The sequence below is a fragment of the Corvus brachyrhynchos genome, unplaced genomic scaffold (genome assembly GCF_000691975.1).
Source record: "Corvus brachyrhynchos isolate BGI_N302 unplaced genomic scaffold, ASM69197v1 scaffold178, whole genome shotgun sequence".
Classification (NCBI taxonomy): Eukaryota; Metazoa; Chordata; class Aves; order Passeriformes; family Corvidae; genus Corvus; species Corvus brachyrhynchos.
The window spans coordinates 1,565,192-1,577,250 of record NW_008239304.1 but is presented as its reverse complement, the minus strand read 5'-3'; the positions used below and the strand labels follow the sequence as shown (position 1 = coordinate 1,577,250).

Sequence of the window (12,059 nt, the reverse complement as noted above, 5' to 3'; positions counted from 1 at the left end):
TCCTTCTTCTCCTGCCTGAATTATGAGATGATGCAGCAAATAAGAACTAAAACTTTTTTAGTCTATATGGTTTGGCAAGGCTGCATGTTAGCCATATAAGACATACTTTTTCTTTGGTATCTTACTAAATGAAATACGCAGGCCACAATAAAACAGAAATGAGTGTTTTGGGGGTTTTTCCCCCTAGAAATATAGTATAATACTTTCTTTAAGTAACTGATGGATTCTTTGGGGGTTTTTGCATGTGTGACAGTTGATGCTTTTAATGATTTTTTTAATATTTATTTGGAATGCTTAGCTATAAGCCTTATTTTATAAAATGAATGTTAGCATGAGAGACAATTACATTAATGATGATCAATGTTATATCTGCTGCAGTTTATGTTATAGTTACCATGTAACTTGTTGGAAAGGAATGTGTTGAACTATTACCTCATCTATCTAAAATGTTTTTAAAAATTTGGAAAATTTTTCTCAAGGGAGCCAGCAGCTATGTGACAGTGTAATCCCAAATAATTAGGCACATTGTTACTCACTGAGCAGCCACACACTCACTTGCCTTATATGGAATTTTCTCATCTGTAATATGAATTTAAGGTTCTGTTTAATAAATATACTTTCTACATATATATTAAAAGTTTTTATGGAAAGCTGGGAAGTGGTGGTTGGAGCTATCAGTGGTCCATTTCTTTCTGTCTTTTTACTTTTTCAGTTGTAACAGTAGTTTAGAAACTCCTTTGTCCTATAACAAGTAGTGAATTGTAAAATACAGCCTACTGGAAACCTGTAAAATCCCAAAACTTTCTGAACAATTCTGAGTGATTTAATTGACTCATGTAACGTAGTCAGTGTTTTTGCTTCTGATTTAGTGGTGTTTGAAAAGCCACTTGTAGCCACAAAGGTTTGTGTGAAGTGAGTATGTAACAGACTGTATGCAGTAAACACAGAAATGTGTTTTATTTCTGTAAATGGCATGGTAAGTATTAAAATAAACTACTTCCTAGCTTAGATTGTCATTGTCTGCTGTAATCAGACAGACATATATGTATATATACCTGCCAGGTCTTACTGCAATATACACCAGCATGTGATGTTTCAAAGCCTTAAAAGTGCATTGACATCTATTTACATGCTAGCAAAGAAAAACAAATATTTAATGGCAAAATCAGCCATGTTAAATTTGAATCAGTTTTGTTGGGTGTGTGTGTTTGTTTTCTGATGAAACTGGCTGTTTGCTTTTTCTCTTTCCCCTCCCTTGAAATGAGAAAGTTATCACATACATTCAGAACATTTCTTTGAGAGTAAGCCTTTTAGCTGTCAATCAATAGGGCTCTGAGGATGTCAAGGTCACCAAGAAGAAAAAAGCTCCAAATAATAATTAGATGATGTAATTGTCATGACTTGCCTGAATAACAAAGACATGTTGGCTTACATTCATGGAATGCATACTAGAAAAAATTTCAGCTAATAATGTCATTTTATTGCATTGTCAAGAATACTTGAAATGTTTTTACAGAAATTATCGAAGAATACGAATCTTCATTTAGGATGCCTCTCTAGGCTAATACAGTTGCTATCATACAAAATTCCATGGTTTTAACTTTTGAAAATTCCTTTCTTTTTTTTTCTTTTCTTTTTAAAGGTGGCTTTGGAGAGCATGGAATGTCAAAAAAATGTGGTGCCCTCTATCAGCTTATAGAGAGGATAAGAAGATTTGGCTCTGGTATTTTCACTGTTTAAATTAGCAAGTTGCCTGATGTGATAGTGTATCATGAACATTAATGATGATAGTACTTTAACACTTTAGAACCTTTCTGTATTACTACTGACATAAGCAAATTATAAAATAAAGTGTGCACGTATAGTAATGAAGAGATTAGCTCTTTGTTCCATTTTCTTAGAGTTCTTCTTCCAGCATGAAATCTGAAAGCTGAAATACATGGTTTAAAATGTCATGTGTACAACTGCTTAACTTTATTTGATGGCTGTTAGCAGCTTAACTAATATCAATGCAATGTTATTTCATTGCAAGTAGACCATTCTGCAAAGCTGCTAATTTGGTTTGTTTCTTACATTTTTCTGGATCCAGGTGGGGCATGCTGATGATTCCTACTGTGTTTGAAGCATTTGTGGTGTGTTATGCTGAACAAGCATATTTTTATACTGATCACACTCTTGTCAGTATGAATGTAGTTGAATTGAGCAGGCTATAGGAGTGGAATCCTCCCTAATTCTGTCTGAGTTTACTCTCTATATTTGATACAAGAAGTCGTCAGTTTAATGTAGTGTGAAACCTCAACCCCAAAAAAGGAAAATATGTGAAATACCACTGTAATTGCGCCACGTTGTGTTAATCAGAGCATGGTAACTGCCTTTGCAGATGTGCTTTGATGCATCATCTTAATTCTTTAAAGGAGAGTTAAAATTTTAGTGTTGCATAAATGCTTGTCTTCTTTTGTGTGCAATTTGGAATAAATTTCTTGCTTAGACCTCTAAAGAGCACCAATAAAAAGAATTTGGAATGGTAAAACGTCTAGATAAACGTGTAATGTGGTTCAGTAATGACCTCATACTAAGTATAGAAATAGTTTTTCTGTTTCTGCCTGTATTGTAGACACTGTGTGCAATTTATTGTGTAATTCACATTTACACACTCATTTAATTACAAGGATAAGTTGTTTGCTTTGCCTGTTTGGGTTTTTTTTTAAACCCTGAAATTTTCTGTGTAATTCCTGATATAATTTAAGTTACATGTTGGTTGTCACAAAGGCAGGCTTTTCTTGACGTGTAGCAGAGCTTTCTCCCTGCCTTGTGCTGTAGCTTCTTCCATTTCTTCCTATTGCTGCTCTCTCTGCCTTGGGGCTATGCCAACATTCCTTACCATGGCTTTGCCCTGGAATCCTCGCTGATTCTGACACAGTCATTCACACTTAAGTGCAGCTGGTACCACAGGGGATTCTCACAGAGGGAAAACGTAGTCTTCCAAGAGGAATAAGACTTCAACTGCACTGAGTAAGATTTTTTTAACCACTATTTGAATGATCCATTTTGATCAGCTGCCTGGATCTGTGAACTAACTTACAAATTGTTCAGAAGAAGCACCTGTCCTGGTGTAAAAGTCCTTGTCTAACTATCCTTATCCTTTTCTGTTCTCACAGTAGGTTTCAGCTGATTTGGAAAGATTTTCCTGTAGTGGAATGAATGGTGGTAGTATCCCTGAAAATGGTAGACATTTTTTTCTCTTGTAAAGAAATTCCAGCCATGAGTAATACCTACCCATGGGGTTCTAAATGTTAGTTTACGAAATATGTATGATTTCTTACTGTCCAGTGCTTTAAAGATGGCCATGTACTTGCTTTTTCCAGATCATACCATACAAATGAAAGGGATAGTGAATGTCTTGATAACTTTGAGTCTGTCTAAAGTCTGTCACTCTTTGCTGGAAAAATCCTCATTTATTGAAAAAAATCAGACCAAAACTAAATGCAGAGAAAAAGAAACCCAAAAACCACCACCAAAACCACAGGGAGTGTGATTTCTTAAATATTTTTATTAAATGAGAAAATTTAGGTGCACTCATGCAATGCACATCCCAGTTGATAAACATATGTGCAAGATTGTTGCTCTAGATATATTAAAAAAACGAAGATTCAGACTTCATTTCCTTCTCAGAAAACTACGTAATGATAGACCGTCGCATAACAGCAATGTCCTACTTTGAAAGGGCAATAAAGAAATAATCTGAGTTTGATCTGCTGGAAAATAATTGCTCTCTTTTTTCATGTGTTTGTGATCTCATTCAGTGTTTTAATCATCATTGCAGGTTTTGAGCAAAATAATACATCTAAAGGAAGAACTGCTGTAAAATTCTCAGGGAAAAGTGAGAAAAACCGATTTCCCAGAGCTGCTACATCACGAACAGAAAGAATATGGCCAGGTGGTGTCATTCCATATGTAATAGGTGGAAATTTCACTGGTAAGATTTGTGCTTTGGGTGAAAAGAGGAAAGATAATGTTTTTTAATTGCCTTTTTTTTGTTGTTTTAAATTTTTAAAAGTGAAGTCATGCAATGGAAGTCAGTAGAAGGGTTTCTGTTGGAACAGGCCTGAAGTACATCTGTTTTGAAAATATTAGTCATACTTAATTGTTTTCAAAGGCAAGCTACATAATAAAAAACGAGTAACAACGTTGTAGAGAGGGAAAGTTCTATTTCTTTACCTAATATTTCTTGTTTCACATTTGTTTCCATGAGCCTAAGTAATGGAATGCCAAGGAATTTTTTTTTTTTTTTTTAATGCTGTATATTTAGCACAAGAATATCTCCAATTTAGCTGGTCTGACATGTATTCTTCTAAACTGATTTCACTCAACAAACTGACTTCAATGTGTTTTGTCATTCCTCAGTTCGGCTTTCAGATGGGCACACACAGACATTGCATACAACAAGAGGAAAGACTGGTTACCCTATATGTAGAATTCTTGGCAGAAAACTAAATTGATCAATATCAATATGGCTGTAAGAGACAATTTAAAACAAAAATGGAGCAGGCAAAGCAAAGATATAAGGGAAAATATATGAAATAACATTTATTGTGCACGAGAATACAGGGAACCAAAGGAAACATGCAAGTGCTCATACATTGTGTGTATATGGAGAAACCAGAGTAATTTCTTTCAAACTGTCAGCTACAATCAAGCTTTCAGCTTGGGTATTTACATAGTACTGTACCAAATGTGACCTTTGCTTTAGGATTACTGTCTTCTGAAATAACCGTAGTAAACTAAATGAAAAGCACCATATTAAAGATTTTGCCTTCTTCATAATGAAAGACAAATTCTAAAGCTTAGAAAACACTGCTTAAAGATATAAGAAAAGGGCAAGTTGGGATGGAATAACCTTTATTTTTTAGAATCGGATGTGATTTGAACTTTTTTTTTTTACGAGCTTTCAGGTTTTGTTGTCTTTAAGTTTTAAAAAGGTTAGATTTTTTGTTTAATTATCCTATGTAACCTTCAAGGTGAGTGTATTTCTGCTAGCAAATTCTTGCCAAATAATACTCTTCTTTGTGGATTTTCAGCTCAGAAGCAATACAGCTATATTCTCACATGCTGCCTCTATGTCAATAAGCCTTGTCTTTCGTCATGCAATGAATTTACATTGCTCTACTCTCTGAAGGACTGTATACTAGCTAGCTTTGTGTTCTGTGCTGAGAGTTGGCCTGGCTGCTTCTCCATCTAGGGGATAGTTCTAACCTTTTCTAGATGTATTTCTCATTTTTAAAGCAAATATCTAGGTGTGCTTAGTGTTTTACCGAATTCTGAATTTCCCATTTTTGATGGATCGTTTGTTTTCCGAGAGATTTTGATGCAAAGAAGGGGAGACTGGTCCCTGTTCCCAACAGCCTTATTTTAATCAAATATTTTTACTGGTATGCCTATTTACATGGCTCAGATGAAACTGGTCTCCAGACTTGAAGGCTGTAGGATTTTTTTTTAAACTTTTTTTTCTTTCTACTAGATAGATAGCTATGATCTAGGGTTACTCAATTTTGTTTGTTCTTTTTCTTTCTGTTTTTTTTTTTTTTCTCCCACAATGTGGTTCACTTGACAGTTTCATTTGGGAAATTGCTTAGCAAATGTTATGCTGATGCAGGCACATAAGCAACGCTGTATTTCTTCTGCTGTCTTCCTCTGGTGTAACATAGTCGTGATGTTTATTGCAGATTTTATATTTACTGGGGTGTGTCAGGCACTGTTAGCCCCCTTGCAGGCACATAAGTTATGGCCTGAGTATCCCTTTAGCTGGAATCTTGCCATACATGGGACTGCTGGGACACACGGGGCTCCATGATTCACCGAGTGCTTCCAGGCCTATATTCCTAGTATTGATCGTAAGAAGGAAGCTGCAGTTCAGGAAAAGCTCTGGTTTAATCTCCTACAATTGTCGTTGCAGGCACGCAGCGAGCCATGTTCAAGCAGGCCATGCGGCACTGGGAGAAGCACACGTGCGTCACGTTCATCGAGCGCAGCGACGAGGAAAGCTACATTGTGTTTACGTACAGACCCTGTGGGTAAGTGTGCACCTGTGGGGGACACACACTCCTGCTTTCAGCCTTTGGCCATGTTCGTCAGCTTTGCGCTTGGAAGGGAATATCTACTTCACAGGAAAATGAACAAATAATTACTGCTTTTAAATGATGAGCCTGTTCTGCCTGGCTTTAAGTTCATTGAAACTGTGTGTGTGGTAACTTTGTGAAGTAGCACCTCTTTTGTCTATTATTAGATAATTTATCTTGCTATATATACACATAGATAGGAGACTTTTATTTTTGGCTTTCTGTCGTGCTTCCAATATTCATATGTGTTGTTCTGAAGGTATATCAGGTTTATCATTTGTTTATTCTTAGCTTTCTCCATGTCACATATTTACTGATGAATTATGTATGGCCATCTATCCCATATCCCTTTTCCAGCTAAATTGTTGTTTGTTGTAATTTTAGCTCTCGTATTGCTGGAGTATCCTTGCCCAGACTTATTTAACCACCAAATTCATGACCGTTTTGCAAATTCCTTCTTCTAGGTCACTGATACATAAAAGTGAACAGAACAGGTTTTATTACTCATGAGTGCAGCCTTCCATTAATCACCACGTTCCATCTTCAGATATTACTGCTCACAAATGCCTCAGTCAGCTATGTTTGCTATTTATTCCTCTCAGAATTCTTAATTTTATATAGTGCTCAGTGAACTTCCTGAGTGCACCATGTTCATTTCCCAAGAAGAGGGCACACTGCCGTTGGAAATTCAGTACTTCTGACGGTCATCTCCTGTTTGGGTTGTAGGCTCTGCAGTGAACAGCTTTGTCTTACTGCCTTCCTGATCATTGAGCCCTTTGCTTGTCTACTTCTGAATCGTAGTAGGATAAGGTAGTGAAAAGAAGTTTTGGGACCTCCTTGCATTGTAGGAATGCTCCTGAATGTATTTCATTTATAGCCTCTAAAATTACATGTAGAATTATCTGTTTAAAGCACCCATGATATCCTTCTTAAAGTATAGGACAACATAATAAAACCTACTCCTAGGCTGCTTTTGAAAGGCACAGCCTTTGCCCCTGAAAGTCTCTGAGCTGCAGATCCTTGCAACAGGGGAGCTTATTCTTGGTATCCTGCCATGTTCTTGTGCCACTCTAGGTCTGCTGTAGAGCCCTGTTAGAAACAGTGCCAAATGAAATGGACTTTTGTTCTGAGCCAGCATGGATATTATTTTAGTTAATGCAACCTGTAAGATAGGATTCACCTGTAAAATAGGATTCAGGGATACTGACACACAGCTGGAAGAAAAATGGGAAGCAGAGAATAATCATGATGGTTCCCTTGCACTCACAGAGGAAGAAAGCAATTTAAACAGAAGAGTGAAAGATATAAGTGTTTTCAGGCAGTTTAGAAAGAGATTTATGGGGATACCTGCCAAATATAAATTCTACAACTTCAAAATACCCAAAGCCAAATAACAGAAAATCTCTCCAGCCAAAGAACTCTTCCTTAGGCTTCATGAGATCAAATCACTTTGGGGGAAGGCTGGGTTATAATCAGCTTTAACCAGAAGGTTGTAATACACTAAGTATCTACCTCCAAAGTCTATATTATTCTTTATCATTAATGTTGTTTTATTGAAGGATACTTTCAAAATACAAATAATTTACAAACGCTGTAACAAGTTTAAAATAAAAAAAAAGAAGAATGTAGCTATGAAAAGTCCATCATTGATGGAAAAAAAGCCAAGCCAAACAGAAGAGGCAGGTGAATGATTTTTCTAGGGGTCCTCAAATTGTTTCAGGAAGATCCAGATAAATAAGGACATATATTCTCTGGGTGAGAAGGAACTGTGCACTACCCACCAGCATCCAGTGCTGACGCAGGATTTTCCACGGAAAGAGCCCAGACTAAAGTGACACCAAACCAACTGCAAACACTTTCTGCTACATGGCCCGTCGCATTGAAATTAATCTTCAGCTCTTTCCCATGGCACCCTGCTGTGTTGGTTTGTTAGCACATTGTGTCAGTATTGTTTGTACTACCATGGCAGCTAACATTCACAGATGACGGAGACTTTATTGTACTTAGCACTGTTGAAATTAAAAACGAAATGATAAACCCTGCCCCAAAGAGCACACAGTCAAAACATAACAAAGTGGAGAGTCATATATGTGGAAATTCAGGTGGCAGTATCTACAAAAGTCTCATATGACAGCATTAGCACACTAGTAAGTGAAGTGTTACTGAGCCTTTGTAAACAATAAGAATATTTTGGAGTGTAATGCATTATATCTTGAAACAGTTCATGGGAAGATCATCCCAGAAGGGCAGTGATTAAAAAAGCATATTTGAAATATAGCAGCTGGTTATCAGAGATACATGACTTTCTTAAAGTTGAGAGGTTACATATCAGCAATGAATAAGAGAGAAGTTTTGATTATCACAGACCCATAGGACTGCAAGGGATCTCAGAAAGATGTCTAATGTATTCTTAAGACAGAAACAGCTATTCCTATATCATCGCTGATATATGCTTATCTAACTTGGTTCTAAAAACCTGCAAAAAGGAATATTTCACAGCCTTGTAGGAACTGTATTGCTTCAGCATCCTTAATATAAGAAATGTAGGAAGTTGGGGCAGCATTTTTAGTCATAGCTAAACCAGATATTTCTTACTGTAATTACAGGACATTAACTTTTTTCCTTTTCACTATGGCCATAGAAAAGAAATTCCTTTTACTTTTTGAAGGAATCTACTACATAATTTGAGACTGTTATTATGTCTCTCCTGAATTCTGTATTCTTTTGGGCTAGAAAACACCTAACTCATTTAATCTTTCCTGGTAAATAGTATTTTCTAGGCCTTTGATCACACTGCTCTTTGAGATTGTTTTCAGCTAGTCCATATCTTTCTTGAAATGGATAGCCCCAAAACTATGGTATGTTTGTCCAGATGAGTCATTATTTCTGCTGAGCCAGTGGGAGAGCTAATGCATGTATCTTGTAGCCTCTCCTTCCACTTAGGTACCTAGGCACAGTGCCTTCCTGTTTTCTCAACAGCTGTCTTGTTCAGCACATGGCTGGTTGGGATGTGATTCCAAATAAGAGCCAGAGCTCTTTCCACAGCACAGGCACGTCATCATTGGCTCCAGTCTTTACATCTTAAGACATCAAGTAATTCCATATTTCCCTTTCCACATCTTTTGTATAACCTCTTAAAGTTGCTATGAACTCCAGGCTTGTCTTCATGGCATTTAGCAGTGTTATCTCTGACTGCAAGTTTAAAAAGCATCTTCTCTATCTTAATGTCATGTAATATTCCAACCAACTTTATATCCCCCTTGCTATCAAATTTCTCTAATTTGCTTATGGACAGTTGTTTGGAAAAATTTCAAAAGCTTTACAGCTGGAGCCCTCCTTCCCATCAGAATAATTTAGTCTGCTGAAGTCTTAAACTATTTGTCATCATGTCTAGTTTTTTTAACCTGAGTTTGACAACAGTTAATTATTAAAATATGGTTTCATAATATAGCTGAATCACTAACTCAGTACTTTGAAATTTTCTAACTAGTGATAGTCATTTGTATCCATGAGCTGCAGATGTGAGAGTAAAAATATAGTATTAAGATACTTAATTTACTTACTTGTTTGTGATTCTACTACCAAGCAGTGTACACTGGCATTAATGTCAATTACAGCAAGTATTTATGCATCTAGTTGATTAAGGCAAATAAGACTCTAAGCGGTAACAGATTCAAAATACTCTTTGCTCACTACTGCTTCTCTATCCTTATGTTTCTTCCTATAAAATTGGAAGTGCCTGAAGACTCAGTCAGTATACTTCTCTGTATGCAAAGCCAAAAAGGGGTCAGCAAATTGGGATGGCATCTAGTCACATGCTGTTAATAAATATTACTGAGTACAAAATCAAGCTTCTTTTTACATAGGAAGACAAAATCAAAAGGAACAATTATTCATATTGTTCTGGTAGCTCAGCATGCCTTTGATGGCAATTTGTGGCAATTTTTGTTCTCCATTTGAAGACTTAAACAATTTTTATGACAAAATTCAGATGACTTATTGCAGTTGCTACTGTATCCTCTTGTCTATGTATTTGGCAGATCTGTCTGAGATACAGGAAAATCAAATCTCTTTTATATGATTCCCCAAGCATTGTAGACTGAACAGATGAATATTTTAACCTTTTTTGAACTTGCTAGTGTATTAAATAGGCATTGCAGGTAAGTTTTTAAAGTTGGTGGAACAGGTAAATTCATTGTCTGAGATGCACCTTTGTAGCATACTTCAGCTAAAGAATATGTTATAAAAGGTGCTCAGTCACTCTTATAAAATGAGGAGAAACCAGAATTGTGCTAAATAATCCATGCACAGGGGAGGGCTGATTCATGCTCTCAGGAGTTGAATAACCCTGGCAGCTGGCACTCTTCCTGCCCATGGCAGCTGGCACAGCTTCATTGCTGGCTGTGGTGTGGCCTGCAGGAGGGCTGTGAGCAAGGCACAGGTTGCCATAGTCCAGAGCGTGGTGCAGTGACATAAACGGTGAGGGGTGGTTTGTATAAATACACTGGGATAGGCAGATGTTAGCTGAGGAATGTTGGTTGTAGTACTGGGGTGAGCATCTCCACTGAGCAGATAAAGAAGAGGTAGACACTTCTGCCATCACAACAAGTCCTCTTAGGGCAGTGAATCAGAACATTTAGTAACCACAATTGCACCTTGATCCTTGGCAAAAAGCAAATTCGCCAAGCCAGGTCATAGCCAATATCTCCTTTCTACAAATTGAGTTATAGCTGTGCTTGAAAGAGGTGTTTTCACCAAGAAAAGCACTCTGCTTCCTGCGTGAGATTTTGTTTGAGAATTTTGTGAGCCTCTTTTTCTTGCTTTGTGTAACATAAAGGTGATGATACACAGTCCTAGTATACTTATGAAATTCTGCAGTTTTTCATCTACATCTTCATTTAGTCAGTGCCATGGCAAGCTGATGTCGTGGCCTATGATGATTTTTATATTACGACATTTGCAAGAGTGCAGCTTTTTAAAAAAAGGGCAACATTGACCCTGCCTGATTCTCTCTTCCTTCGTATTAAGAATTTTTTTGGCAGTAGTTGTGAAATAATATTGCTTAAAAGAAAGGGTATATTGTTCCAGTCATATCACTTTCTCTTTGTCATTTGTTTCTCATTGCTAACCATCATTGATCAGCTAGACTGATTAAATGGAATTAGAGATTCATAAATAGTTACTGTCTCCAAATGCTGTCTGGTGCAATAAAGATTAAAGAGATGAGCTTTAAAACCGGCCAGCTGATTCAATTTAAGGGGTGTGACAAGTACTCCTACAGCACAGAGATCTTGGTCTTTTGCCAAACACACCTGGGGTCAAACCCATAATATTGCAAATTAATTTACTTCATAGATATTTTAATTTTAGTTTTCCTTATTGTCTCAGTGCATTTGTTGAGGTAAATTGTTGTAGCTTAATTGGATGTATCTGGTGTGCTTGACAAGACATTCAACCTGGCAAATCCTAATGACCCTGTGTAAGTGTGAACTGCTGCTGTTATTTGAAGACTTGGTGTTAATTCTAATTTTCCTGGGCATGTAAAGAAACAGTCAATAAATTTCTTTACATTTTCCAGGCAGTACTTGAAATCTGTCAAGTAACCAGTGTAAGGGAACTCTCATCCTCTGGCTGCTTACTTTTTAGGAGCAGGTTAGCATTAAAAAAAATAATTCCCAATATGTTGGGGTTTAGATGTAGTGTTAGACAACCTAGAGGAATAAATATTATGTAAACAATTGCAGTTAATTATTCAGGAAAAAAAACATCTTTCAAATCTTTCAGATGAGGTACCCTCAGTCTTTCAACTCATTTGAGAACGCTCAACTTTTCTGTTTTATTACTGTAAGACTAAAATGTCAAATTATTTTGTCAAACAGCTAAAAATCTATCTGATTTATGAAACACCACTAAAAGCTTTCAGACATGGTCCAAAACACCTCT

The 12,059-nt window shown here is 36.7% G+C and overlaps 1 protein-coding gene across 3 annotated transcripts in view; it reads left to right on the top strand.

The window, feature by feature from the left end:
• The window catches only part of TLL1 (tolloid like 1), a 130,854-nt gene that overhangs the window by 61,294 nt on the left and 57,501 nt on the right, over positions 1–12,059 (top strand). For all 3 annotated transcript variants that reach the window (XR_001864116.1, XM_008638587.2, XM_017740639.1), the window contains exons 3-5: positions 1,643–1,723; positions 3,824–3,976; positions 5,954–6,071. Coding sequence is in view for 2 of the 3 variants with exons in the window: in XM_008638587.2 (XP_008636809.1) it covers positions 1,643–1,723; positions 3,824–3,976; positions 5,954–6,071 (352 nt within the window). In the remaining variant the exon portion in view is untranslated. The remainder of the gene's footprint in view (positions 1–1,642; positions 1,724–3,823; positions 3,977–5,953; positions 6,072–12,059) is intronic.